General features: G+C 60.9%; 13 protein-coding genes across 13 annotated transcripts; 4 read left to right on the top strand and 9 right to left on the bottom strand.

Annotated features, from left to right (window-relative positions):
* Positions 1-173: 173 nt before the first annotated feature.
* Positions 174-797, bottom strand: SDRG_13309 (hypothetical protein). Its single transcript, XM_008619389.1, has 2 exons — positions 701-797; positions 174-648 (listed from the first exon to the last, which is right to left on the bottom strand). Exons 1-2 carry the CDS (start codon positions 740-742, stop codon positions 364-366), a joined length of 327 nt encoding a protein of 108 aa, XP_008617611.1. The 5' UTR covers positions 743-797; the 3' UTR covers positions 174-363.
* Positions 798-1,411: 614 nt separating this feature from the next.
* Positions 1,412-2,306, top strand: SDRG_13308 (hypothetical protein; the record flags this gene model as incomplete). The annotated part of the gene is made up of 3 exons (XM_008619388.1): positions 1,412-1,945; positions 1,988-2,131; positions 2,178-2,306. The coding sequence occupies 3 exons, from the start codon at positions 1,412-1,414 to the stop codon at positions 2,304-2,306; spliced, it is 807 nt and encodes a 268-aa protein (XP_008617610.1).
* On the bottom strand, positions 2,289-5,751 carry SDRG_13307 (hypothetical protein). Its single transcript, XM_008619387.1, has 6 exons — positions 3,660-5,751; positions 3,560-3,610; positions 3,463-3,516; positions 2,702-3,415; positions 2,580-2,652; positions 2,289-2,539 (listed from the first exon to the last, which is right to left on the bottom strand). Exons 1-6 carry the CDS (start codon positions 5,365-5,367, stop codon positions 2,338-2,340), a joined length of 2,802 nt encoding a protein of 933 aa, XP_008617609.1. The 5' UTR covers positions 5,368-5,751; the 3' UTR covers positions 2,289-2,337.
* A 311-nt stretch (positions 5,752-6,062) lies between these two features.
* SDRG_13306 (hypothetical protein) lies at positions 6,063-7,626 on the top strand (the record flags this gene model as incomplete). The annotated part of the gene is made up of 10 exons (XM_008619386.1): positions 6,063-6,131; positions 6,175-6,231; positions 6,277-6,393; positions 6,437-6,493; positions 6,538-6,633; positions 6,678-6,741; positions 6,793-7,093; positions 7,144-7,224; positions 7,271-7,459; positions 7,506-7,626. 10 exons carry the CDS (start codon positions 6,063-6,065, stop codon positions 7,624-7,626), a joined length of 1,152 nt encoding a protein of 383 aa, XP_008617608.1.
* A 27-nt stretch (positions 7,627-7,653) lies between these two features.
* On the bottom strand, positions 7,654-8,524 carry SDRG_13305 (hypothetical protein; the record flags this gene model as incomplete). Its single annotated transcript, XM_008619385.1, has 5 exons — positions 7,654-7,870; positions 7,923-8,018; positions 8,066-8,112; positions 8,160-8,350; positions 8,401-8,524. The coding sequence occupies 5 exons, from the start codon at positions 8,522-8,524 to the stop codon at positions 7,654-7,656; spliced, it is 675 nt and encodes a 224-aa protein (XP_008617607.1).
* Positions 8,525-8,658: 134 nt separating this feature from the next.
* SDRG_13304 (hypothetical protein) lies at positions 8,659-14,527 on the top strand. The gene is made up of 2 exons (XM_008619384.1): positions 8,659-11,778; positions 11,825-14,527. The coding sequence occupies exons 1-2, from the start codon at positions 8,671-8,673 to the stop codon at positions 14,489-14,491; spliced, it is 5,775 nt and encodes a 1,924-aa protein (XP_008617606.1). The 5' UTR covers positions 8,659-8,670; the 3' UTR covers positions 14,492-14,527.
* Positions 14,528-14,820: 293 nt separating this feature from the next.
* SDRG_13303 (hypothetical protein) lies at positions 14,821-15,996 on the bottom strand. Its single transcript, XM_008619383.1, has 5 exons — positions 15,489-15,996; positions 15,301-15,442; positions 15,209-15,258; positions 15,039-15,160; positions 14,821-14,994 (listed from the first exon to the last, which is right to left on the bottom strand). The coding sequence occupies exons 1-5, from the start codon at positions 15,961-15,963 to the stop codon at positions 14,893-14,895; spliced, it is 891 nt and encodes a 296-aa protein (XP_008617605.1). The 5' UTR covers positions 15,964-15,996; the 3' UTR covers positions 14,821-14,892.
* Positions 15,997-16,115: 119 nt separating this feature from the next.
* SDRG_13302 (hypothetical protein) lies at positions 16,116-17,806 on the bottom strand. The gene is made up of 7 exons (XM_008619382.1): positions 17,295-17,806; positions 17,176-17,244; positions 17,065-17,125; positions 16,893-17,021; positions 16,593-16,844; positions 16,478-16,549; positions 16,116-16,430 (listed from the first exon to the last, which is right to left on the bottom strand). The coding sequence occupies exons 1-7, from the start codon at positions 17,780-17,782 to the stop codon at positions 16,164-16,166; spliced, it is 1,338 nt and encodes a 445-aa protein (XP_008617604.1). The 5' UTR covers positions 17,783-17,806; the 3' UTR covers positions 16,116-16,163.
* A 199-nt stretch (positions 17,807-18,005) lies between these two features.
* On the bottom strand, positions 18,006-19,460 carry SDRG_13301 (hypothetical protein; the record flags this gene model as incomplete). Its single annotated transcript, XM_008619381.1, has 1 exon — positions 18,006-19,460. The coding sequence occupies one exon, from the start codon at positions 19,458-19,460 to the stop codon at positions 18,006-18,008; it is 1,455 nt and encodes a 484-aa protein (XP_008617603.1).
* Positions 19,461-19,635: 175 nt separating this feature from the next.
* On the bottom strand, positions 19,636-21,246 carry SDRG_13300 (Atypical/ABC1/ABC1-C protein kinase; the record flags this gene model as incomplete). The annotated part of the gene is made up of 3 exons (XM_008619380.1): positions 19,636-20,367; positions 20,424-20,984; positions 21,037-21,246. 3 exons carry the CDS (start codon positions 21,244-21,246, stop codon positions 19,636-19,638), a joined length of 1,503 nt encoding a protein of 500 aa, XP_008617602.1.
* Positions 21,247-21,398: 152 nt separating this feature from the next.
* SDRG_13299 (hypothetical protein) lies at positions 21,399-23,889 on the bottom strand. Its single transcript, XM_008619379.1, has 10 exons — positions 23,248-23,889; positions 23,138-23,191; positions 23,023-23,088; positions 22,828-22,974; positions 22,529-22,781; positions 22,174-22,476; positions 22,097-22,134; positions 21,904-22,054; positions 21,762-21,853; positions 21,399-21,711 (listed from the first exon to the last, which is right to left on the bottom strand). Exons 1-10 carry the CDS (start codon positions 23,851-23,853, stop codon positions 21,529-21,531), a joined length of 1,893 nt encoding a protein of 630 aa, XP_008617601.1. The 5' UTR covers positions 23,854-23,889; the 3' UTR covers positions 21,399-21,528.
* An 833-nt stretch (positions 23,890-24,722) lies between these two features.
* Positions 24,723-25,415, top strand: SDRG_13298 (hypothetical protein; the record flags this gene model as incomplete). Its single annotated transcript, XM_008619378.1, has 1 exon — positions 24,723-25,415. One exon carries the CDS (start codon positions 24,723-24,725, stop codon positions 25,413-25,415), a length of 693 nt encoding a protein of 230 aa, XP_008617600.1.
* A 34-nt stretch (positions 25,416-25,449) lies between these two features.
* Positions 25,450-26,975, bottom strand: SDRG_13297 (hypothetical protein). The gene is made up of 5 exons (XM_008619377.1): positions 26,855-26,975; positions 26,755-26,816; positions 25,845-26,708; positions 25,715-25,798; positions 25,450-25,669 (listed from the first exon to the last, which is right to left on the bottom strand). Exons 1-5 carry the CDS (start codon positions 26,943-26,945, stop codon positions 25,487-25,489), a joined length of 1,284 nt encoding a protein of 427 aa, XP_008617599.1. The 5' UTR covers positions 26,946-26,975; the 3' UTR covers positions 25,450-25,486.
* Between the last annotated feature and the right edge of the window lie 7 nt (positions 26,976-26,982).

Here is a 26,982-nt window from a genome sequence, read left to right as displayed (position 1 = left end):
ATCGTCGCTCGGCGTCCACCTCCAAGCACGCTTGCGAGACCCTCTGGTCCTTGGCTTGACCTCATCACTCGTGGGGCAAGGGTTGAACAGGTGATTCTTGTATAATTGTCGCTAGGGCATGCGACGCGATACTATTCGCTCGAACAAAAGTTGGAGTTTCCCCCCGTGGTGGAGCGAGTCGCAGCCAACCGTGGCGGCAGTAGCCGTCTAGCTTGCTGGCATGGCTCTGATCATCGAAGAGGAAGCACGTGCGCATGAGCCGCTCTTGCGAGAAGGGCAGCCGAGTCTGTACACTACGTTTTGCCACAAGAGAGTTATGTATTACGACTACGATCTAATACGAGCATGTTTGGGCATGGAGGATTACTCTTGGCCGGCCCACTCGCTGAAGCGCTGCGCGTGGTACGCGCTCGAGAGGGCGCACAGCGACGCGACAACGATCGGGACCTTGCCACCCGTCTTGACCGCGCGGAAGCCCATGGCCGTCATCGTGAGCGCGCTGAGCGTGAGTGCGACGGCGTGGCCGTTGGCGATCTGATCGTGTTGCATCATGTAGCCCGCCACGCCAAAGCCGGCACCAATGCTGACGCCCGCGACGAGCGAGACGATCGAGCGCTTCTTGACGTAGCCCATGACGCCGCCAATGCCCTAGTACTCGTCATGAGCCTCCTCAGCCGACGCGCTTGCAGGTGTATCCTACCAGGAGGGCAGCCATCGTGTACGTGGGGTGGTGGCCAGACATGGCGAAATCCGAATTGACGACGACGGAAGATCCTTCGGGAGCCGTGCCATAGAAAGTTCGCGACCTGTATCCGGACGTCCCAAGTAGACATGTCGCAGGGCGGTGATATCCGGACAAGTTGACCATGACAGCTCTGACAGTGCAGCACCGCCCGAGCGATTTCATGTGCACAAGTCGAGGCGACGAGAAGAGGTGGATGAAAACCGAGTGGCAGCGGTGGCGTGCACTTCAACCCACCACCCGGTTGAAGTCTGGAGCAGCGAGCGATTCGATCGTCGTACGACAGCAACGTCGGCGTGAATTGCATCGGATAATAGAGCAGTGGACGACACAGTAGAAGCGGCAACCAACTGCGGTTCGCGGAGGCAACTCGACATCTGAACAACCCTTTTCGGCTGCGAACTAGATCGGTAGCATAGCGTCTAACTACAGCTCTGGTACACTTGGGCCGCCGTGGGTTCGTTCCTCCGTCGATGACGAGTCACATCATCGCCAGCGATAGGCTTCAGGAAGGGTATATAAGCTCTTATACACCCTTGGCTTCAGAAAGCAGTTGATAGTCCATCGGGCGTCACATGCGACGCGGCGCTCGTGGATCGCACACCGTTCGGGTTGGGACAAGGGCGGAGACGGCGTGGGCAAGCATCCTGCCCGATTTTGGGATTCGCTATGAACGACGAGGAGGCAGCTTTGCTCATGGCGGCGCTCGCGGCTGTCGAGAGCGACATCGAGGGCGACGAAGTGCCGCAGTTCGCGTCGTCGTGCTCGGTGCTCGATCACACCAAGATCGAGCCTATCGCGCTGGAAGCCAAGGACGACGCGGACGCAGCTTTCTACTACAACCTGGACCTCATCTTCCCGCCGCCGCCGCCGTCATGGGACCTGCGCCTCGCAACCTCCTTTCTCGAACGCTACTGGAAGAACGGGCGGAAAAACCTCCAGTGCTTCCCCTTTTGCCCCGAGTACCACGACTTTTATGAGATGAAGATGCACAACAAGAAGCACGCGTCCGTTGGCGTCTGTCGAACACCCGTTCACTGCACCCTCTCTGCGCCGTACACTGCCGTGCCACTGCACGTCCTCGGCCGCTTCGAGCAGATCTCACCCGGACGACAGGGCGCGCTACCACCCGCGTTCTCACCACCCAACGGCGCGGGCTTTGAGCTCTTCCAGGCTGAGTGCTTTGAGGCCACAGAGGTCGAGGTACGCACACGCAGCCTCGATGCGTGGCTCACCTTGAGGTAGACCAAGCGCGTAACGCTGCCGACGGGGCTCGTCACGACGACGTGGATGTTTTTGCCCGACGTCTGGAAGGTGCAGCCGCTCTTGCGCAAGAAGCGCAAGGCCACGCGCGCTGGCCCAGCGCAGACTTTTCCGTTTTACTTTCGCGTTCGCCACGCTCGCTGGGCTTGGTGACGCTCACCTTCCATGCTAGGTGTACGTGTACATCAAGGAGCCCTGCGGCGCGATGCGGTGCCAGGCCACCGTGCTCTCGACCTCCTTCGAGCTCTTTTCGACCCGCACGATGGACCGGCTCAAGAAGGCGTGGGTCGTGCGCGTCTAGCGCTAATCGTGTTATTATCGTGTGTCTTATATTAGTCGAGCGTCGCCACGTCTTCCGAGCGCATCTTGAGCGACTCGTTGTACGCCGAATCGGCCGCCGCCGCACGCTTCTTCTCCTTGGCCAGTTCCGCTTCCTGCTCGGCAATCGTCGCTTGCAGGCGCAAAGCTTCGGCCTGCGCCGCCTGGAGGCTCACCGTGAGCTGCTGGCGCTCCTCGTGGATCATGCTCGCACGACTACATACATATGAGTCACGGCAAGAAGGGACGAGGCTACCGCTCGCTCGAGGCCAACTCGTCCGCAAACGTCTTCTTCTCGGCCTCGGCCTGGTCAATGCGCGCCTGCTTGCCTACACACCGCGTATGTCAGGACCTTGGAGCTGGAACACACTGACGCACCCGCAAGCTCGAGCTCGTGTTCGCCGCGGAGACTCGTCATCGCTGCCTGGAGCTCCGCCAGCTCCTTCTGCAGGTCGTACTTTTCCATCTGCGCTTCGTGGGCGAGCTGGTCACGCACCGCCTGTTCCCACTTTTGGTGCTCGGTCTCCTTCTCTTCGACGAGCGCGTGCTTTTCTTCAACGTCGGCCTCGGCCGCCTCAACGCGCGCGAGGGCGTCCTGCAGCTGCGCCTGGAGGTACTTCTTCTCCGTCTCGAGCTGTGCAATCGTCGTGGCCTGCTCGCTGTCGCGCTGCGTCATCTCCGTCACGCGGAATGAGAGTGTCTCTTGAATGCATTGCATCTCGAGCACCGTGGCCTGTCGGGCCTCAAGGTCCTTGGACTTTTGCTCGAGCTCGGCGTTGAGCGCCGTGACGTCATTCTCGGCGTCTGCCAGCGCGCCTTCAACTGTTGCCAACGAAGCCTCGAGCGCCGCGACCTGCGCCATCTTCTCCTTGAGGTCCGTTGTCGACTTCAAGAGCTCTTCGCTCGACGCAACAAGGTCGGCGCGAAGCGTCGCCATCGAGTCGCCCGATGCCGATAGCGTGCGCTTGAGCGTCGGTGCCGCGATGGGCGCCGCCTTGACGCGCGACGATGTCGTTGTCGTCGGCTTTGTAATTGGCTTGGACACGCGCGACGCGGGCTTGACCATCGGCTTGGCGTCGCTCAGGCGCTTGACTATTGCGTGTCAGTTAGCGATTGCTCATCACTCTCGAGACACGGACCTTGGGTACCGCCGTTGGACGAGCTCGTGCTGCTGGCGTCGTCGCTCGAGCGCCCTTGAGGACGTTTCAGCTACGATGCACACAAGAGACGACATACCCTTGGGCGCGGCAATCCCCGATGGGCCCGTCGACGGACGCTTCACGGCCGCTACAAGCTCGTGTAAACCACTGTATTTCGAGTTCAAAATGTTTCGTACCCCGAACTGGGGCGGTCTTGGGCGTGAGTGACTTGGCGACAGCAGGCTTGACAGACGTGTCGACGCTCGGCGGCGTCTTGGCCTTGGCAGCGACGCGGGGAATTGTCGACACCGGCTTAGCTCGGGCCTTGGCCTTGAGCTCCGTCGCCGTGGGGCTCGGGCTCGGGCTCTTCTCGGGTGCGGGTTGGGGTGCAGCCTCGAGCTTGGCGATGATGGCTTCGACGGCGGCCGCCGCAACATCTTCGGCTTCGGCGTGCTGCAGCTGGTGCTTAGCAAAGGCCGTGAGCTCGATCTCGCGGGCGAGTACGTTGAGGCACGCAAGGATGCGGCGCGTCGCGTCGAGCGTCGGCAAAAGGCCACTGCAGGTGCGCTTGAACTTGGCCTCGTCCATCTCGGGACTGTGGGAAATCGCAAGGAGATCGTCCATCTTCTTGGCTGTGAACGGCAGTGGATGCCGGTTTGCAACACGGTCCGCGGCGATCCGGAGCGTGCGCACAATGAGTTTCAAGTCGAGAAACACCGTCTTGATGGCGCTCCAGTCGCCGTTGGCGGCTTTGTCGTCCATGCCCGCGCGAGGCGGAGCAAAGCGCATGAGCTGCACGATGGCCTTGGAGAGAAGAAGCACCCCGGGTGGCGCGGTCCGGTAGTTGCGCAGCACGCGGAGGTCCTCGAGCTTGACAGTCTGGGCGATGTCCAGCGCTTGGAGATGAGCCTTGACTTCGGACCACTTGGCCGCAGTCTTGGCGTCGGCACCACCGAGCAGCGTCGGGACATACGCTGGAACGTCCGCGCTTTCCTTGATCCAGTACCCGTGCTGGCTGTGCACTGCGTTGTACATCTCGACGTTGACGCCGGCCATCTGCTTGAGCGACGCCAGCGGGCACTGTGCAAAGAGCGCGTCATAAGCAGCGCGCGGGAGGCGCAGCAGCATCGACCGCGGCTTGATTTCTTCGGTCGTCTTGGTCCCGATGCTCTGGCGAGACTGCAGCGACAAGCGCGGTTGGACCGTCTTCGCGGGTTTCGCCGTAAGCTTCTCTTTCGGCGCAGCCTTCACCAGCTTAGTCGCTGGCTTTTCAACGGGCGACTTGGCCATGGGCTTGCGGAGACGCGACGGCGACGTTTTGGCGACAGCCTTGGTTGCTGTCTTTGGGATGGATGTGGGCGCTGCAGGGGGCAGCACATGCACTTCGCTCACTGGCGCCTTCACAGGCTCTTCCACGTGATGTACAGGCTCTTCAATCGCTTCGTCGTGGCTAGGCTCGGCCTCACACTCCTCGACATGCTCGTCGACGTGGTCGTCTGTCAAATCATCGGGGTGCTCCGAGTGCTCCTCAGCATAGTCGACGCTTCCGTTCGCCAGGTTCTCGCCCTCTTCTGTGGTGACTTCAACGTCATGCTCGTGCTCGTCGTAACTCTCGTCAAGGGCACCAGCGTTCGCCGCTTCGTCGTCCGCGTGTTCCACGTCATTGTCGTCGTGGTCCGCACCGTCGTGGCCATGATGATCCGCTTCAGCGTGGTCGCGCTCGTGGTTAGCGTGCGTCGGCGACTCAAGGCTGTCGATCACCTCGGTCAGGTCATTGAAGTCGGCGGTCGTCTCGGCGGTCGTCGTCGCCATGTCGGTCTTGCGCAGCGCTACTTTGCAACTGACTTCGTGCTGCTTTTTTAATTTTGGATCGCCCGAGATTCGCCCTTCTTTTTCATTGGCCATAAATCCATTGACACGAGCCACGATTGGCTAAAATGCACAACCGCAGCGTTTTTCACGTTTTAAAATCCCAGCGCCGAACAGGCAAGGAACGTTGATTTTTATGTTGGACGGCAAACAACGCGTTTCGGTTGGCCGAAATTCGAATCTTTTCCGCGTGATTGGCATCAGGGGACGATCATGGATCAACAATGCAGCACTGGAACGCAGTCTTTCGACCAGCCCCTCGCACGAGCTTCCTTCGCCGACTCCCTGCGCCACGAGGAGGAGCCTGCCCGACGGACGGATCCCACGGAGCACTCGGGACGGAAGTGATCGCCATTCGTTGAAGAAAACCCGCCCATCATGTGCAATGCAAAGATACCGGTACCATGTATTCGTATTTCACACGCGTTAAATTCATTTGACCAAGAGGCCCAGAAACGCCACATCGCTCCAAGTCAGCGCGATATAAGGAGTAGCTGCGTTGCGTTTACCACGCACACAGCTCGCGCACGCGGTCGTAGGGACACGGTCGAAGCGGCAAGAATGCGCCAGTAGCCAACCCAAAGTGGCTCAACAAAATCGACGAGATTTTCGCCAGTGTGAAATAAGCTCTCACTTCTATGTGTGTGTGAAATGCCGTGTGAAATAAGCTCTTACAGGTCATCCGTATAATCTGCAGTAGTATCCGGTTCTCGCCAACGGCAACGAGACCGATGGGCAGCGGGAAGGACAAGAAGCATGAGAAGAAGCGCAAGCACAAGAAGGACGACAGGAAAGAGAAGGTACATGCGTGGCGCTGGCTTCATCCGATCATGCGCTCTATAGTCGTCAAAGAAGTACAAGACGAGCTCCGACGACGCGCTAGGTCGCATGAACATGGAGGTCATCCCGCCAAGACGATGGCATGTTGTCACACGTGTTGTCTAGGCAGCAGCCGCGTTCATGGTAGCGCTTTGCGAAGAGCACCCAGCGCTCGCGAGTGATTTGCTTGGAATCCTCAAGATGGTCGATTCGGGCGAGGCCGTCGTCATCGGCGGTATTGAGGTGCGATGATTCGCTTGTAGCACAGCGCCTGAACGTCGTCTAGAACACCGACATTCGCTCCAAGTTGGAGCGACTCTTTCCGCTCATGGGTCTGGCTGAGGTATATCACATCGCTACTTGATGGGCGCTGCAAGTTACGTCTAGTCGGGTCCCGGTGGCGCGTACTCCAAGCACAAGGTCGCTAAGCGCACCAACCTGCGCGACCGTTTTGGCTCGATCTTGACGCGCTCCATGGAAACGGTACTATTACGACACTTAAGCTTGGAGGCAACTTGTTGGTGCAGAAAATCGAGGCGCCTGTCGAGGACGCGAAGCGCCCGATGCCCATTGGCCCCCAGCGCCCTCCAAGTACACTTCCCTATTGCCTGGATTGCTCTAGATTCACGGGTCATGATATAGCACTACCGCCGCCACCTGCCGCCTATGACGACGACGACGACGATGGCATTTGCGTGGGGCCTGTCTTGCCAGGCATGGCCGGTTTCCGCGAAGCAAGTGCCGAGGTCGAGGCAGAGATGCAGCGCCGCGCCGGAGCCCTCGAGAAAGAGCAATGGAACCGCGTCCGAGGCATCGCAACAGACGCGCCGACGACCAAGCCGGTGCTTGAGCGCGAAGAGTGGATGCTCTCGCTGCCCAACGACCCTTCGATCAAGGAAGCTCTCGGTGGCCTTGGCGACCTCACGGGCCGCAAGTTTCGCAGGTCGCTCGTCCTTGTCCAGCGCATGTGGAGAACGCTCAACTACGTTGTAGTCGCGAGAAGGACGAGCGCGACGACTCGTGGTTTGCGTCACCTGAAGAGCGCCAGCGAGCCATTCGCGAAAAGAGCCAAATGTACTTTGGCCCTACCACGCGTCATCCCATGCAAGTTGCGTTGTAGGGACCTCTTGGGGTACGTGCCTGGCGGGGCAACCGTGCGCCCTGCATCAAGCGCCAAGGAGAAGGAAGAGGAAGAGACGTTCATTGCGCCGCAACCGCGACTGGGCAAATCGCTTCTCGAGGCCCACCAAGAAAAAATCGCCGCCGCAACAGCTCATGCGGGTGGGGAGGCGCCGGCCAAGTGGGATCGGTACGACTCTCATACTACTGCGTTAACTCAAGAACATACTATTTAGCGAGCGCGACATCAACAATCGCCGCAACCTGTCGCGCGACACGGCGAACGACCTCATTCGTCAAGCGAGCGAAATGAGCTCGCGCTTTGCGGCGCCCAAGGTCACGCGGCAGTTTTTGTAGTTCAGTCGAAAGTCAGTAACGCTGCGACTACAGTCGACTGAGAATGGCCCACCAGAGCGTAAAGCAGATGCAGCCCGCGATCGTGATGGCGACGAGGATGTTGTTGCGCATCTTCTTGCGCCGAATCTGGTCGACGAGCACGTTGATTCCTGCCGTGGACGACCCAACCGTTGTGACCTTGCCGCGCGATCCGTCGAGTTGCGCGCGCTGACTCAGGAGGTTCTCCTTGACCGCCATGGCGATGCTACAGCCCATGGCATAAGACGTCTGTGACGAACGACCCGCTTTGGTCATACTTGATCGAGTCGTTGGCTATCGTGCGGGATGCGTCCAGCATGCCTCGTTCGCGCAGCAAGGCCTCAGCTTCGGGGTCCACGGATGGGTTCTGTTCCCTGCAGAAACACGTTGGAGCGAGATGCACCGGCAACCGCGGACCTACTTGCGTTGGAAGAGCTTTTGCGCATCGGACTTTTCATGGATGACGCTCTAGTGCACGGAAATGATACGAAGACGTTGAGAGCAAACGCACGTACGGCGGAGCGCTTGAACTGCTGGCCAAAGTCAAAGTGCAGCTCTCGATACCGCTGCAGGACGGCCTCCTGGGCCATCGAGCCATTACACGTCGCGGCCATGCGGTCAATGATGTCGGCCAACGAGGACAGGAACTGCTCGATCTCAAGCCCGAGCTCAAACTCGTTCTGGTCGGCAGCCTGGGGCGGGTTCTCTGCACATGGCACGATGCATGAGCGGCGCATGATGCGACGACGCAGGTACCTTCGTCAAACGGACGGCTCGAGCGGCTCATGGAGCGGGCGGTGGATGCGTAGGCGTTGACTTTCTCGTCGAGGGCGCGCTCGACGACGCGGGCCTCGCGCTTGAGGTCGTCCCACCGACTCATGCTGCGTCAAGATGAGGAATAAACCCGCCCGTGATGTGTTTCGACGTTGGGATTTAAATAGCTTGATGTTTCTATAGCAAGATCAGTAATAGAATGCCGATTGGACCAACGGGCGGGTTCCACGTCACTTGCCAACATCATCCGTCATGAGCCGCGTGAAGGAGCAGCTGGACCAGCTTGGGGCTCTCGTGCTCGACGCGGCCGAGCAGATCAGCGTGGAAAGCGAGAGCCAGCGCAACCTCCTGCGGGCGCTCTGTGCGCTCAAGACGGCCGTAACCAAGATCCTCGCCGAGCCAGGCTCCAAGAAGGAGGTGGCCGCCACGAACCTGCTCCGCTGCCTCCTCATGAGCGTACAAGCTTACCACTCCAAGGCGATAGGAGCTGATGGCATCGTCCAAGTCATCTGCGATATTCTCGTGCTTGCCTACGATGTGAGCGCGACCAACGACTGCATGGACGTAGTGCTCAGCAAGACAGCGCCGCTGTACGCCAAGCTCACGATCCTGCGGGCGATGGCGCAGCTCGAGTATATGCAACTCGCAGCTGCCGGCGCGCTCCTTCCCGAGCTCCTCTCGCTCACGACCAAGCACATTCGCCATGCCGACCTCTACGTCCGGCACACGCTCCTCGCAGCGCTGGCGTCCATGCTTCGGCAGTTTGGCTTCCACGCCGTCCCGTACCACGCTGAAGTCACGAAGCTCCTCGCCAAGGCAACGACGGACAAGTGCCCGGAAGTGCGCCACCTGTCTGGCGAGATGCTCTTTGTGCTCATTGACGCGACCGACATGAACGAACCGTCCGGCGCCGCGCTCGACAATCTCTTCCACGTCCTCTCCAAGGCGCTGGACGACCCGTCGCCCGACGTGCGCCGCATCATGGCAGTCAACTTTGGCAAGCTCCTCTCGCTCTACGTGCTGCGTGGCGATCGCCACGTGCCGGACACGGGGTCGTCTGCGGTGCCGTCGACGCCGAATCCGTCGGCAGGCGAGGGAGACGACGCAGAGCACCGCTTCAAGTCGCTCAACTTTAAGCTCTCGACGGTCTTGACGCGCAAGACCAAAACGCCGAGCGGCCTCGCGAGCGTACCTCACGCGCTGCAGTACATCAAGGAGACGCTGCTGCTCAGCACGTCGTCGTCGATCGGCGGGTCGTTTGCTTCGGCGGCCATCGTTGCGGCCAACTTGTCGGACTTTTTGCCCGACGACTTTGTCGCCGATACGAGCTACGGCGCGATCCTCGACGCGCTCTTGTCCTGGCTGGACGCGCCGCTCCCGTCCACGAACGAGTTTGTCCGCGCGCGCAACGCTGTCGGGTACGCCTTGCGCCGCCTCGCACACGCAGCACAAGAGCGGTCGCAGCCGTCCTGGCTTCGCGCACTCCTCTCGCAGCTGCAAATGTCGGCGCTGACGCACCACCAGCGACTCGTGCTGCTCGTCGAAGTGAGCCACGCAATCATGGGCCTCGGTGAAGCGGCTGTCGTGTTTGCGGACGAAGCTTTGCAAGTGCTCGCGTATTGGCTCTCGCACGAGAAGCACAGCGTCCGCGTCGAAGCCGGCGTCGCCCTCGCGTCCTTGGCGGTCGCCGTTCCATACCGTCGCCAAGCGCTACTCGATGCGCTTCTCGCAGCTCTCACAGCTGCTGTCGACGCGACGGCTGCCGGTGCGGACACGGTGCTTTTGTACCGGCTGCACGGCACGTCGAACGCCGTGGCGCATCTGCTGCGCGCGCTCAAATTACAAGACGTGGGCTTTTCGCGGTCGCTCTACGACCGTCTTTTGGCGCTCGCCGAGCGCATGCTCACGACGCAGTTTACGCCGCAGGTGGCCGACGCGGTCTGGCTCACTTGCACGCGCGGCGGCTGGGATGTGCTCAGCGCCCTCGTCGCGCTCGATGCTGCCTTCACGCGCAGCATCACGAGCCGTCTCAGCCACCTCTGGCTCCAAGCCAGCGTGCCTCAGGCTCGGGACCCGTCGCATGAGCTCTTACGCATGGAAGGCGCAGTGATTGCGCTCTACAGCTTTATGGCGACCAAGCCCGCGACGGACGGCCTCGACACGCTCTGCGCGCAGCTGCTGCACGCGACGCTGGAGGTTGCTGCTGCGTTTGGGACGCCGACCAAGCAGCGCGCCAAGGTGGCAAAGCATCGCGTCGTGTGCTGGGCGATCAAGGTCTTTCAGTGCCTCCCGCCGAGCGTCTACGCCGACTCGTGGATGCGGCTGCTGGATCTGGTCGCCGAGTTTACAACCGCGCAGCCACTGACGTCGCTGGCGCGGGCGTCGCTCGTGCCTCCGTCGACGACGTACCTCCAAAGCCACGACCACGTGCTCGACATTTGCACCCCCGCCCGCCTTGCTGCGGGTGACATGCCCGACCCGATGCTGCCCCGCGGCCTCAATTTGATCCTCGCGCTCCTTCTCCCCGACACGGCGCTCTCGGACATTGAGATGGAAACCACGTACGTCGACAACTTTTTCTCGCAGCTGACGAGCGCCCTGCAAACTGGCAGCGCGTTCACGTACGTGCGCATGGTCGACGCTTGCGTCCACGTGTTTCCCGGCGTCTTCCTCGCCGTGCCTGACGAACTCCAGCTGCGCGTACTCCAGCACTTTGCCGGCGTTCTTGGCGACCACCGCGTGGACTGCGTCGCCAACGTCTGCGCCCTTTTGCTCGCAACAGTGCGCGAGGCCCACGTTCACGTGCGGGACTCGACAAAAAGCTCTGCGTCCTTTCAATCAGCGCCGTGGCTCGGCGCGATGCAGGCAATGCTGCTCGAGATGCTCTCGGCACCGACGGGCAGTGTGCGTCGGAGCGCTGCCGAAGCGCTCGGGCTGCTTGGCTCGCTTGCAAGCGAAGCCGCGATTCGCGCTCTTGTGCACGACCTCGAGACTAAAATCACACTCGACCAGCACGACAACCAGTCGCTATCGCTCGCGGGGAGCGCGCTCGCCCTCGCGCACCTCAAGCGCAGCTGTGGGTCGCGATGTAGCATTGACGTGAATTTGCTCTTCCGCACCAACATGGAGCACGTCTTTTCGATGGCGCAACCGATTCGGTCGTGGGTGCTTCACGCGTGGAACCTCCTGCTCGAGTGCGTCAACACGAGCGGTGACTACGACGACCAGTACGTTGCGCCGTCGCTGGCGCTCATCGAGAGCCACCTCGTGGCCGGTACGCGCTTCACGCCGCTCAACTGCGCCTTCAAGAAGACTATCGTGCTGCGCATGACGTCGTCCGTGTGCACGTCGCTTGGCCAGGTCGTTTTGCAGTCGCCAACTGGGCGCTTACCTCTCAACCTCGTAGATTGTCAACAGCATCGTGTCGGCGCTCGGCCCCGAGCTGCTGCAGGATCCGGACCGCATTGACCATTTGTACGGGATCTGGGACCTCTTGCGCCTTGGCGCGGACCCGCGCGTCGAGCTCGAGTACCTTCGCTTTGTCGAGCAGCTCGTGCTCTTTGCGCCCGCGTACTTTCGCGTCTCGGACCTCGTGCGTATCCAAAGCCAACTGCTCGAGAAGACGACGCCAGCCGCCTGCCGCAGCGTCATGCTCCTCATTGTGCGCATCCTCGTCGAGCGCGAGCCAGGATTCATCGCCGGCCACAGCCTCCACGTCACGCTCTTCCAGGCCCTCGACGTCCACGAGCGCATTCTTGATTGGAGTGCGATGCCGCTCTGGCGCGGTCTCTACATCCACGCGCGCCGGTCCACCCCGAGTGCTTCGAGCGAGATCCAAGGCTGTTTGAACGCGCTGCTCCTAACCGACTGCGGCCGCGTCACGAATGGCAACAAAGTTGTCGAATGGTTGCTTCTATGCCGCGGCGTCGCTGTCGGCGGCGTCACGGCCATGGTCGAGAGTCCGCGCGGAAAAGACGCGAACGCCGCGATGGACCTCTGGCGGCGCACCAACTACCGCGTCTCGACGCTCTTGAACCCGCTGCCGTGCTTGCGCCGGCGTGTGCGCGAGTTCGCCGTCACGTGCGTCCTCGCACTCCTTGACCACGTCGGTGCATCCAAGGCCGCGGCCGTGCACTTTGACGTGACGGCAGCGCGTCAAGCTCTCGGCGCAGACGATGCCAACTACGTTGCGTTGTACATAGACGAGGTCGTCACGCTCGGGTGCCAGATTAGCGCCATGTCGATGGACGGCTTTGAGCTCCAGCATTTCCAGAGCGTCGGCCTCCGACTGCTCAACGTCGTGTGCGAAAAGTTCGCCACTTGCGACGACCCGGACGAGCCTGGTGCACACGTCCTCGCGCAGTACCAAGCGCAGCTCTCGTCGACGATCCGGCGCGCGTTCCCCAAGGAAGGAGGCTCCAACAAGCCTTTTTGCCACACGTACGAAGCGCTATCGATCCAAGGATACTACATGCTGTCGCACATCTTGGGCCACGGCATTGTCAAGGACAAGGTCGCAATCAACCGGCTTCTCAAGCTCGGACTCGTCTCGGACTTGACGTTTGCTCATCTCGGCTGCAGCAACGCGGTGCGCTTTAGGCTTGCGATGGCCGCGCTCTCGAGTGTCGCCCAGCTCGCGTCGCTCGGCGTTGACGAGGCGTCCATGTTGGCAGCGTGGGTCGCCAGCATCCAAGACTTTTGTGCTCTCGTCTTGCTTGCGGGACCCAGTGACTTTGGTGGCGCGTACTTTACGTCGTCGCAGCCAATCGACGTGCTGCGCAGCGTCGCGCTGGCGCACGTGGCGCCGATCTTGGCGGCCGTTGGTGCAACTGGCCAACACGGAACGCTCGTGCTCACGGCGACGATTCTGCATCTCTCGCACACGTCCAAGCACGCCGACGCGGCCGTGCCCTTGCTGCAGTCACTGCCCGCGCTCCTCAATGCCGGGTTTTGGGCGTCGCTGCAGCGCGAAAGCTTTGAGAACCTGCTCCAAACGCTTGGCCTCTTTTGCTCGTCGTCAATCCCAAGCGTTCAGGTCGAAGCACTCCGCGGCCTCCAGCTACTGGTCACGAAAGACGGCGCGGCCTTTGTCCAGCGGACGCTGCGTACCGAGAGCGACTCGGTCGGCAACTCGGCGCTCGTGCACACGATCAGCGTTGCGACGACGTACGTCCTTCGGCACGCAGTCGCAACCAAGGCGACGACGTATGCTCCAAGTGTCGTGATGGAGGCCCTACGCACGGCCGTCGGCGGCACTCTTCTGTTGGCATCGACTCCGACGTTTGGTGCCGGGTTTGTGCTCGTCGCTAAAGACGTGCTTCTTCGCTTCCTCCGGGAACCATGGTTCGAGACGGTTGGCGTCGCGTACATTGAGTCAACGCTTCGGGTCGCGGCCGCTGGTGATCTCCACCCGACTCTGCCATCAGCTTTTGCAACGTTTCTCGCGGCCATTCAAACACCACTCACCGATGACGCATCGTTGTCACACGGTGAGCGTCGTCTGCTCCTCTCTGCTGCCCACGCCGCGCTCACCTACGGCCAAGCAATGCCCACGTTTGTCCAGCACGCAGCCCCGTTCCACACATCGATGGCCCAACTTCTTGCGGCCCGGATTGCCGACACGAACCGCGACGTCGTTGACGACGGGTTATATGCCGCGCGTGTGCTGAGCGACTGCGCCCCAGCGCCGTACTTGAGTGTCCTCGGGGCGCACGTTGTTGCCCTTTTGTCAATCCCCGAGGTCGACGCTGCACGCGTGGATGCGATCGACGGCGTCTTGGGCGTCGCGATGGTCAAAATGCCGGCAGCATCGGTTGACGGGCTCTTGCGCCTGCTTTTGCCACTGCTTCTGCCGCTGCACGCTTCGCAGACGGCGTCGGTGAACCGCATGCTGGTCACATACGCGACGACATACGCCGTTGCGTTCAAGGCGGCTGTCGCCGGTCTCTCGCCATCTACCAAATCAAGTCTTGAAGGCGCCTTGCGCAGTGCTCTCTCGCGCCCCGTGTCGACGGCAACAGTCGCGACAGCGTCTTCGACGACGATGAACCTTGACCTGAGCCGGTATGGCTAAACCTAATGATGATGTATGTGCCAAATTTGATCTCGTCTCTGCCTGCATTGTGACGCCGATCGCTGAGCCCTTTGATCGTGCCAGGGTTGGGTCAGCAGGCATGACCGGTGGCGAATGGTGAATCGTGGCTTCCATACGTGTTGCCGAGCAGAATGGAAACCAAGATGACAACATCTTCGCACCTGCTCAATCCACGGAATCCACGGAAACTCCACCAACGGGCAGGTCATGGCCGCACACGATTGTACCAATTTTGTAGCTGCCCCTTGGTTGCAAGCAGTCTGACAACCGCTTCCAGCCAAATGGAACCAGCTATCTGTAGAGACGACTGAAGAGTTCACCAAGTTGCTTTATTTTCAGTTGCACGCTGTTCCTTGCATTTCAAAGGACAGCTTAATGGCTCAGAACGTCGTTTCCGGGGCTTCGGGGCACAAGACGCTTTGGGCAACAAAGAGCTGAAGCATCGCATCGAGCACAGCGGGCACCGACTCGGCCGTGTAAAACTATCGCATCTCGTGAGCCGTAGAGTCGACATGAGGCAGGTTACCTGAAGCCGACCCATGTTTTCGAGAATGCAATCCTCGGACGAGACCGAGAAGAGCCGGTACGACGACATCTCGACGGGCAGCTGCGCCACATACTTGGCGATGAAGCCGCGAATAAAGCGATCTAGGTCGCTGTTCGATTCGAAGTTTGAGAAGGAGAAGGCAGACGCACCCGACTCGGAGCCGGTCCCGACAACTGTCGTTCGTCGCGTCGTGTTTTCACTGCGCAAACTCGTCAGCTCATCGTCATGCGGAATGCTATACCTCGCGCTGCTGTGGCTGTGCGTGAGCGCGCGGTGGCTAGCGCACAGGTCGCGCCACGGCACCGAGATCGTAACACTCTGCACCGACTTGCCCACGCTCTCGCAATGCAGCGTGAGTCGCAGCGGCGCATGTTCGACGTTGTCTAGGCTGCTGTCACGTTTCGTTGTCGAGTATGATGGGCTCCTTACCATTGGCCTCAAGCATAATGTGGTACAAGTTGTACGCAAACGCTTCCATCGAGACCGAGTTGACGCTGACGGCGTGAAGTGCGACGACGCACTGGTACTGATGCTGCAGCCAGGCGCAGATGAGCGCGAGGAGGTCTTCGTTACCCTGCAAGAGGAGCACATCTGTGCGCTTCTTCGTGCCCGGCACGTCGGGCGTGTAATAGATAAAGCCACCGAGCCGCCGCGGTCCGCTTACGAGCGTCTCGGTGATCGCGAAGAGCGCGACGTCGCCCTGCGAGCGCACGCTGGCGGTGACCGTCTGGTTGGCCTTGAGCTCGCCCGCCAGGTTGCAGCGTAGGTACGCCACGAGCTCCATGGCGTCGGCCGACAGCGTCGCCGCGTCGTGCGAGAACTTGTACATGGGCGAGACGCAGTACACGTTCCACGCGCCCTCCGTCACGAGCGCCGACAGCGGCGCCGGCTCCTTCACTGACATTGTAGCAAGTTCGGTTCTGACGTGCAAGCCGGTTGGTAACGCTGCATCTCTGATTGGCCACTGCCTCGGCATTTCAACCAATCCGCGTGCCCGTTACCACCGGCGAGGGCGACGACGATCGGCAGACAGCGCTGCTCTGCGCAGAGCAAGATGGCTACTGCTTCATGTACGTGGCAGCGGATATGTTCTGTACTACGGGATTACATGCTGGGTACATTAAGCGCCCGGAACATCTTGACAATCTCCATGACCTGGTCGCCGGCAAAGCGCCCGAGGCCACCGCCCGTCGCCGCGACCTCGGAGAAGGCCGAGACAGAGTCTTGGAGACGCGCGTCGTGCACAAGAGGCTCGCCGCGCAGATGGGCCGCCGCCGCGTGCACCCCGCCGATTGTCAGCGGAACGGGCTCGAACGTGTGGTCTCCGTATAGCACCGGCGTCGTGTGGTCGCCTGTCACCACGATCGTTGCCTAGCACCAGATGCCGATGCCGGACTGCATCAATGGCAAACACGTACATTGGAGGTCGTGGCCGCAAGACCGTGCACCAGCTGGGCAATCATGGCATCCGCGCGTTCGATAAACTTGAGCTAGCGCCCTCATGAGCCTCCGGGAACTCAAGACCGAGGTTACCTTGGTCGCGACGTTGCGATCGTGGCCAGCGTCGTCCACGGCTTTGACGTGCACGAAACCGAAGTCGTAGCTGCCGGACGCAAAGAGCGTGAGCGCCTTCTCGGCCTTTGCGTGCAAATTCGTGTGGTAGTCGCCCGTCGCGCCCTCGACCGGCACGACGTCCATGTCGAGCGACTTGCCCAGTCCCGCAATGATGCAGGTCGGCGCAATCATAAAGGCCCGAAGGCCGTGCTTCTTTTCGAACGACGGAACCTACGCAGTGCCCATAATCAAGAGACTCCCTCATAGCACTTGGCTTACGCTGATGCGCTCGCCGGGACCGCGGAGCAAAATGAGGTTGGCTGGTGGCAGTCCCCGCGCGACGCGATCGACGTTGATCGGGTGCGCCGACAAGGCTTTGTGAATCGCGTTCGAGGCGTTGTTCAAGCACTACATCACCGTTGCCTCCAAGACGACCGACAAGTGCTTGTACCGTGGCGGAGAAGGCAGCGTTCTCGTTGGCGCCGGCCGGAACAGACACCTGCAGCGGCAAACTAATCGGGACAACCATGCATCTCCACACATCACAGTTCAAGCTGTGTACTTGTCCTTGAGCGGGTCCGTGCCCGTGATGTTGTCGGTGAGCTTGGGCCCCTTGAAGACGATGCCGCATCTACGCACGTCGACTGATAGAAACCGAGACGATGGCATGCGGCGACGCACCGGTGCTCGGTCGCGTGCTTGCAGACGACCCGCACGCCCGGCACACCGCAAGGGTCCTTGATCGTATTGACGAAGTCGCAGAGGTCTTTGCCCCACTCGTGAAAGTTGCGGTCGACGCGGCGCAGCGTCACAACGTTCAATGTCGGGTCGAGCGTCGCAAAGTTGCACTTGAACGCGACGTCGCCAGGCTCCATGTCGAGGCCCGCGCCCATCGCCTCGAACGCACCGCGCCCGCGGTAGTTGTTCTGCGGGTCGTAGCCAAAGATGGACATGTGCGCCGTGTCGCTCCCGCAGGCAAGACCCGGCTCCACGGGGTCCATGAGCCCGCTCAAGCCGCCAGCCGCGATCGCGTCCATGGCTGGCGTCCGTGCCGCCGCCAGTGGAGTTGCCACGCCGGCGCCAGGGAGGTACTTGTCCATCTCGATGGCCCAGTCTGCGAGGCCATCGATGAGCACGAAGACAACAGGGCCTCGGTTGTCGGTCGTCATCACAGTGTCGGAACCAATGCAGCGTTTTGATTGACTGCCTTATCCGGAAAGGAATCCGGATAATACTTGGCTTGCCATGGATACCAGGGGTAGGGATCCTACTCCAGGTGCGACGACGCGTGTACAATATAACACACTCGACTGCGATCGAACATTCGTATGTTATATCTTGGTGCGGTCATAGTTGTCGTCTGTTCATAAACTACGGTGCGATCTTCCTGCATCACGCCAGCTCGGTCATGAGTGTTTGATAACTCTTGCGACTGTCTTGGTCGACGTTGACGTGGCCGCGGCGGAGAACGGAGGACGCTCGACCGCGCATGGCCCAGTCGCGAAAGATAGGACACGACGCAGCGAGCTCCTGGAACCGAGGCCACTCGTCGCTCGGGCCCTTTGGCTGCACAAGGCTCTTGGTTTGCCACAGAAGACGCACCGTCTTGTCGTCGACAGGCGCTGCTTCCATGCGTTCGAGCAGCAACGCAAACGGTTTGGCGACGAAATGGCCGCACAGCCACGGCTGGGGCGCTTTCTCTTTAGCGAGCCACGCTGGGACGTCGCCACGAACATCGAGGTGCGCGTCGAAGGCGGCGGCCACGGCACTTCGAGCCGAGTGTGCACCATACTCGCCAATGAGGTCGGCGTCCGCGACAACCTCGACGTGCGATGTCAAGAAGGCGACGGCCAATGGCTCCAAGTCCACCGAGACACCATTTTTGACGAGGAACGCGGCCGTCGATCGGATGCCAAAGCGCGGCGTGAGCGGCACAAAGGCTGCCCACGCCGCAGTGTAAAGCGACAACGACCGTGAGAGCTTGGCAGATCCATGGTGGATTGGCACGGCAACGATCTTGAAGTTCGCGCGCTCAAACGCGCGGAGACCTAAATGCCGAGCGAGGACCACGCCAAGGACGAGCCCCGTGAGAGTGCAGCTCGAACCAACGGCCACGTAGAGCTCGTCGACGTCGGGCGCGTCACCAGCTTGGATCTGTTCGGCCAGCTCGAGCACAGCGCCGATCTGGCCGAGGACACCAAGTACGTTGTTGCCGCCGAGGAAGAAGACCTTGTTGGCGTTGAAGAAGACGGCGCTAACGAGTGCGCAGAGCATTTGGAGTTTGTGGCGCCAGAAAAAGACTTTGGCGGGGTTGAACGAGAGCGCCGAGAGGACGTTGATGGTGTTGTCGAGGTCTGGCGCGTCCACCTTGTAGTAACACGGGTAGATTGGCAAGTGAGCGCCGTGCACGGCTGCAGCAACCGTTTGGTTGGAGCCCGCAGACCCGATGCAAATGAACTTGGCGTCGGGTGTCGCAGCCAAATGCACTTCGCAAGCGGCCACCTGGTGCTGAAGCGTGCGGACTTTATTGCCGCCGTAGCGCGGGCTCGAGAGGTCTTCTCGCTTGAGGTAGAAAGTTCGTTTGGAGTTCGACAATGGCAAGGTCGCTGTGTGCACGGGCGTCGGGAAGACGCCCAGTGGCCGCCATGCGACGCGCGCACGCAGCATCGGGAGATATCGGAAGAGCACGCAGGAGTCGCTGTCTGCGAGCATTTCGGCTGTTGGCGGCAGCGCTTGGATGGAGTTGTACATGCCACGAAGAAGCCAAAAGGCGAAGACGCCGGTGCCGCCCGCGGCAGCAGTGAAAAGACCCGCGCAGACGATGGCTACGCTTGCGACGCTGCCCATGTTGCCAGAGCGTCCAGTTTGGCAACAAACAACGACGGTGTCCCTATCCGGATTCACGGAATTATCCGTACAAAGATATGCTGGACGATCGCTACACTGTTGCATCGCTCACTTGACGTCCAGAGCGTGACGTACCGTCTATTTGATTCAAATTCTACACACCTGTCTATTGGGATTAGGCGAACGCGACAGCCTTCATGCGTTGGAGTTTGGCTTGAACGAGGATCGGCAGTGCAACCTGAAGCAAGTCGAGCTCCGGGTCCAAGAGCCGCCCGACGCCCTCGAGAACGCCGATCGAGACGACGACCGAGACGAACCGGCCTTGGAGCGCGACGTGGTGGGTTCCACAGAGCTCGAGCACTTCGGTGAGCAGGTCGCCGACGGGCACGTCTTTCAAACTCAAGTTGGCCGTCGCTCGGTCGACGATCGACTTGATGCCGCAACAGAACGCGTCCTGGTCGACGCAGTGGTGGCGCGGGCTCTTCGCCAGAAGGATCTGCCCGGCTTCATACCCATTCTTGTTGACGATCGCGTGGAAGAGCTCCACAAAGTCGTCGTAGTCGGAGCCACCGAGGACGTTGACAATGCCGGCGTCGAGAAGCGCGATCCCATCGACCGTAACGAGGATGTTGCCCGGGTGAATGTCGCCGTGCGCAAAGTTGTCCAAAAAGAGCATGCGGAGAAATGCGTCGATCGTAACCGACGCCAGTGGTCGGTCGTAGCTTCGCTGCGCTGTCACGTGCTCCATGATGTGCACGCCGTCGACGAAGCTCTCGACGAGCACGTTCTCGGTCGTCCACGCCAAGTCGGGTTCAGGAAACGCCACCTTTTTGCGGTTCGCAAAGTGCTCTCGAAACGTCGCGAGGTTGCGGCCTTCGATGCGGAAATCGAGCTGACTCGACATGACCTACCACCATGCATCGATATGATAACCATGTGCACACTTGAGTGCAGTGTGTGTACCTGGGCAAAGGACACCATGCCGACCTTGGCCGAGAGGTTCGGCAGCACACAGTCAATCGCCCGCGCTGCGAGCCAGAGCAGCTCGAGGTCCAGCGCGACAAGGTCCTGAATGTGTGGGTGAATGACCTTGACAGCGATGCGCTCGCCCGTCGCGACGCGCTCTCCGCGGTAAACCTGGGCTATGACACCGGACCCGATTGGCTCGCGCTCGAGCGACAAGTGCTCCGACCAGTTCGGGCCAAACGCATCGCGCAAGATCGCCTCGGTGAACGCCCACTCGTGCGTCTGCACGTGCGAGTGGAAGGCCATGAACGTGTCGCAAAACTTGACCGAGAAGAGGTCGCGGCGCGTGCTCGCCCATTGGAGAAACTTGATGATCGCAGGGCTGGACCGACCGCCAGACCAGAGCGCGAGGCGCCACCACCAGTCGGGCAAGTCGGCCTTGCAGACGCGCGCTACGGGGTACGTCACCAGCAGCGGCGTGCCCAGGAGGACGAGGCGCCCGCAGTGGAAGAGCAAGCGCAGGATGCGCGCGATCCGCGCCCAAACGCTTGTTGCGACCTACAGAACAAGCAAGCACTTGGCGAATGAGGTTTCGACTATGGCGCCGCACCGGAAGAATGGCGAGGCCAGAGGCATGCAGCACCGGCGGCTTCTCGTGAACTTGCGCGTGGCGGCAGTACGTCGCTGGAAACGAGGCGTTCGCAGCCGTTAGCCCGCCTGCAAAGAGTCCCACAGCGCCCGCCAGACGCACCGAGCTCTGGTGGCGGCTAGACACAGCGCTTAGAAGGCCCAGCCGCAGTGCAGGCCGTAGCATCGCCATCCTGCCGAGACTCGCGAGCAATAGGCACGGATAAAGTACGGGTTATGCTAAGTACGACTCGGCTGAACAGCACCGAAGCACAACACAGTGCCAACTTGCACCGTCGCCAGTTCGATTCCCGTTGGCCGCCAAGTGCATTCGATGGACGAGGAGGCGAGGGCGTGAAGCGTGTTGCCTTTCCTTATACGAGGCCACCGCTACTGCTAGTACAGTGTATTTCCAAAGCGTTGCTATCGATGTTCGAGTGCACAAGGTATGACTGTCGTAGAAAGGGCGATAGAATTACGCCCGCGTCTCCTCAAAGAAGGCTGCGTCAGCTTGGCGTTGGGCCCCAAGCACCTCCAAACGCCGGGCGGCGTGCGCCAGATACTGATCGTAATGGTGTGGGAAGTGGTCCGTGCCTGCGTGATAGTTGAGCCAGAGCCGATCAAACTGGCTACGGGATCGCTGCGTGCACGTGAGCACCTACACGACGATGCCTCAACTGTCCTCGACACAATAGCGACTCGACCGACCGGATTTTTCGACGGCCACAGCCGCGGCCAGAGGCCGCGCGGCGCTTCGGGCTCGACGTGAAAGATGCGTCCGGCCACCTGCATCTCGATCTCTACGTAGTAGGACGCATCACGGCTCTTCCTGCGCGCTCGTAGCGAGTACCGTCGCGGTTTTCGATAAACTCCCAGTCGTTCCAGTGCGCATGCACGCTGGGCGCCCAGGACGTCGGGTCGAATCCGTGCCAGTAGACCTTGTAGAGAGCGACGTTGGAGACGTTCTTGAGCTCCACCAGCATTTCTTCCCGGAGGCGCGCCTAGTATGGCACGTCAGACACCTCGTCGCCGTCGCATCGCACCAAAGAGGTTGCCGAGAGCCGCGATGCAAAGTCGTCTCCTACGCTTTATGAGTCCTCTCGACCAACGTTGGTCGTACCGTAAACGAACACATCCACAAACGACGCCGCGTGGTCGGCCGCGATCGCGTCCACCACCTTCATGGGCGCAAAGACGTAGCCGTGGACGACAAAGGACTTTTCGAGAAAGAGCGCCAAGAGCGTCGCAATCGCACCGCCAAGCGAGTGCCCCGTGAGCACAACGCGCCAGCCCGTGGGCTCGTCGTCGCGACCACAGTGCTCAACAGCGGTGTCCCAAAAGATGGTTTGGAGTGCACCGGACTGCAGCTCTTGGTAAATGTGGCGGGCAGCGCGGTAGGCGCCTTCGTGAGCGTGCACCGTACCTACGAAGCGTTGGCACCACCTTCTATAGCAAAGGGGAACGAGAGCGCGTACCTGACACGCACGTCTCGCCGTCCGGGAGCGCGACCGACTGCGTGAGGACGTCCGTGACGATGTCGTGCCATGAGAACGAGCCCCGGACGCACACGATGAGCTCTTTTGCATCAACGTCTTTAAGCACAGAGAAGGGCACTTTGAAGACCGAGTTGCTGCGGTCCATGTACTGAACGTGTGTGTGGTGCACGCCAGTGTACTGCACGAAAGACACTGCCTGGCGCGACGCATGACCCGCCGACGTCGCCTTGAGCTACGCATACTTGTATCCTAAGCTCATGGATGTAATGGCCCTGTACCGTGGTCATGTGCTGCTTGACGTCGCGTGGCTGGCAGCACGGCCACGTCTTGTGGCACGAGAGCGGGTTGTAGTAGATGTACATGGGCCAGCCGTAGATGCCCGCGGAAAGCCGCCCATAGTAGGACGCCTTCTGAAGCAGCGCCGACTAGAAAGACACAGGCATTGTCCCTGCGTCCGAACGCTCGCGGAGTACCGTATCGAGGAGGCTCGTGGTTGGCGCCGGTGCAGGCGTCGCCACTTGTCGCTCCCGAGCTTGGCGCTACAGCAGCATGAGCAACATATGGAGACCGGGGTTGTTTGCTGTTTGCCTTGGAGACGAGGCGCAGCGCCAGTACAATGTCGTGGCTGTGCAGCGATTGGTACTAGACGCCAAAGATGTATCTCCGTGGGCGTTTGGTTCGATCCAGTCACAACGTACCGTGCGCGGCGCGCGGCGACCGCCGAGAAACTGCGCCAGAAAAGCGCCGAGAAGCGAGAAGACATCAATGTCGAGTTGCTGCTTGCGGTAGTCGGTGCAAACACACACCATGGACAAGAGCCGGCAGCGCTTGTTCCAGTAGTTGACCGGGTCGGACGCTCGGCGGCAGCAAAAGCGCGGCCAGTTGTTGCACACCCAGAGCACGACAACGACGAACGATGCGACCGTGTCGAAAAGCACAATCGACGGATGGTAGAACGGCCAGCTGCAGGCGCCGTAGTCATGGTTATGAATGTACAGGCCAAAGACGCTCCAGCCCGCGAGCGCTGCGTAGCCGCCGACGATGGCCGCCAAGAGCAAAGTTTCCTTTGGCACGGACGGGCGAAAGACGGGCAGGCACAGCGTCACGGCGATCGTGATGACCGAGAGCCCGAGCAGGCCGCTATGCAGCCCAACGGCCACGCGCACGTAGCGCAAGACCGGGAAGGCGTCGCTCGTGCAGGCCTCGCGCACGCTCGAGACGGCCCACGCGATGAGAATCGGCACGTGGTGGAAGAGCACGAGCAGCGCCAGCGGCGTCAAGTATGCGCGGGGCGTGACCCGCATCCCGCCGGCTTCTGGGTGCGAAAAGTGAGATGTCTGGTCGCGTCGAAGATTATGGCTTCGAACTTCGACGACGAGTGAGATTGTTTGACAATCGAGCGCTTGAGTCCCTCACTCGTTTTGAGCAACGACGACGCAGTAAATTCCGAGGACCTCAACAGGGTCACGTTGTCGTCGTCGGTCTTGCGATCTCGGCGTGTTGGCTTTGAGAGTTAATAGTGTTGAGCTTGGGCGGTCGATTCACGCTATCCTCTAAGCCCCTCGCGACTTTTCGATGTGCGCGTCGTTGAGCTTGGCGATGGATTGAACACTTCTGGATATCGAGGCATCGGGACGTATTCGTAGCTGTCAATTTCAAGCGCATTTTCAGTCGAGACACCAACGTCACACAACGCAAGTAGCCACATCACTTCTTCAACTTGGTGCAGGTCTCGTGTTCAACTGCGTCCGAGTCCGTTCTGGAATGTTTCACAAGATCCGCGGATCGAGATCTTTATGGCAGGGCTCGAGCCCACCAAGTACCTAAATACCTCGCCCCGTGTATGCTCTGCAAACGGCAAGATAGCATTTCGGGAGGTTTCGGATTTTCTTAACTGCGGCGCTGCCACGTATGCCGTGGAACACTCGCCGATATTCACGTAGTACGGTATACTCTTGGACGAAGTCTTCCACTGGGTTGAAAAACCCGTGGTCATGGACGAGCGGAGCGCGAATTGTAGTGTCGTCTTTGGGTCGACGCGCTCGGAGCCAGGCTCGCGGGGCTTGGCGACTCCTGCGTGTTACAGGGCAACCGGATCTACATATCCGGATACGGAAGGAGCGGCCACTACTCGAGCCAACCAAAATCGTTTGGCCAGAAAGCAAAACGCAGCATGAGCGACCGCGCCGACAGCCCCCGCCGCAGCCCGAGCCCGGAGAAGGCCTCGAGTCCCGCCCGTAGCCCTGCTCGCAGCCGCAGCCCTGTGCGCGAGAGCAGTCGGGAACGTGCGTCGAGCCCTGCACGCAGCACGAGCCGTGGTCGTCGCAGCCGCAGCCCGGCCCGCGAGACCAGCCGCGGCCGTCGCAGCCGTAGCCCTGCCCGCGGCAACAGCCGTGGCCGTGGTAGCAGCCGCGATCGGCGAGGCGGTGCCCGCGAGGGTGCTCGCGAAGGCGAACGTATCTCGATCCTCGTGCGCAACATCAGCCGCCGTGGTGCCAAGGATGCAATTTACGAAGCATTCTCCAAGCACGGCGAGGTCCGCGATGTGTACATCCCGCTCGACCACTACACGCGTGAACCGCGCGGCTTTGCGTTCGTTGAGATGGCCACGCAAGACGAGGCTGACGTCGCGATCCGCGCCTTGGACGGCACGGACCTTGAAGGCACGCGCATTGGCGTTGTCATGGCGCAGGAACGGCGAAAGACGCCGGTGGAAATGCGCAAGCGTGACCGCTCGCGCTCGCCGATCCGCCGCCGTGGCCGCTCGCGCTCCCGTTCGCGTGACCGCCGCCGCAGCCCCCGTCGCCGCAGCCCGCGTCGTTCGCGCTCGGCACCACGCCGCCGCCGCTCGCGCTCGCGGTCGTAAGCGACGTCGACTGATCGACGATGAATTTACAATAACAAGAATCACATTGCAATAGAAACTCCACCTACTAGCTACTGCCGCTTTTGCGTACGTGGCGGCACGCGCGTCACGAGCGCATCGTGGTGCACAGCATACAACGCAACACCGTCGTCCGACTCGGGCACGTTCGGTATTCGCTCGTCCTTGAGCGCCGTGGCATCTTGCTTGGCCAGCGCACTGCGTCGCAGTCCGTCTCGGCGCGCATCCCATGTCCCCTACGAGGGGTGTGGCTAATCGGTTGTGAAGATTGCACTTCGTACGCCAAAGAAAGCGTCGTGCTCGACGAGGGACATGGCATCAGGGTCCCGGTCCTTGGGCGGCGACCGCCGTTCGTTGGCTGCGTCCTACCACCCCATCCACGCTTGAAGCCATCAAGTTGATGTTGAGTACCTCGTGGTACAGCAGCAGGGGCTTCTTGCGCACGACCGCGTTCGACGTCCGAGGCCGGCAGATGCCCACCGCTTTCTTGGGAGTTGCCGGCACAACACTCGTGAGGTCGTCCTGGTTGTTGGTCGACTGCTTGGGTGGGCGCAGCCACTTGCGCGCCTTGGACGGTATCGCTGCCGCTGTCGATAGATCGAGAGCGTTGCGTCGCGGGAAGGCCACGTTGGTAGAAGGCGCCGACATGACTCGATTTTTTCGCATTGCAAAGGTTCGCACCGGCGGCGCCTCGGGCCGCGGCGGACTCGGTGGCTTCTTGAGCGGTGTGTGCTGCGCGTACGTCTGCAGCTCCTCTAATTGCCTCTCGAGTGCCTCGATGCGCTGGCGTTGGCGTTCGATGAGGCTGTGCAGCTCTTCGCGCTTCGTCTCGAACGCACAGTGCTGATTGTCGAGCGCGCGCCGGAGCTCGCGTTCCCGCAAGCGACTCGAGAGGCGGCTCCAGCGGAAGACACGGTGCGCGCTCTTCATGCGGGTCATTTGCGCCAAGGCTGCGCGAAGTTTCACTTGCTCTTCGGTGAGCACCATCTTCTCGTGGTCCATGGCAATCGCCATTTCGACCATGTTGGTCTTGTAGGCGCGAATGTGCTCGTTCAAGAGTACGCCACCGATGAGGTCGTCGGTCGTCGAAAGAAGCTGCGGCAGCGCACTGCGAATGTGGCTCTTGCAGCGACAGAGCTTGGACGAGAGAACGGCCAACGTCGAGAGCGCGGTGGTTGGCAGCGCCGCGAGTGTCACAACGTGGTCTTTCCATTGCAGCAGCTCGTCGAGCGTGTCCAGGAGCATCTTAACCCACGTATCGACCGTCGCACAGAGCTAAGCAGACTCTGCACTAATCTCAAATCGGCGTAACGCAGCGAACCTGTCGCTGAGTGGCGGCCTCGTCGTCGCCTGGCAGCGCCGGATCCATCACATACGAGTCGCCTGCGAGGTGTTGGCCGAGATGCGAGACATTGTCGTACCGTAAGGGAATGCATGCGTCTCAAAGTCGAGGAAGAAGTCCCGCGCCGCCTCGCCGCCCGTTGCGATGGCCGGCAGCCCAAGCCCATTCATCGTCGTCGTGGAAAGGGCGCGGGATATCCGTTATCCA

The sequence above is a fragment of the Saprolegnia diclina genome (genome assembly GCF_000281045.1).
Source record: "Saprolegnia diclina VS20 unplaced genomic scaffold supercont1.58, whole genome shotgun sequence".
NCBI lineage: Eukaryota > Oomycota > Saprolegniomycetes > Saprolegniales > Saprolegniaceae > Saprolegnia > Saprolegnia diclina.
The sequence above is the reverse complement of the archived record's forward strand: the minus strand, read 5'-3'. Positions and strand labels throughout refer to the sequence as shown.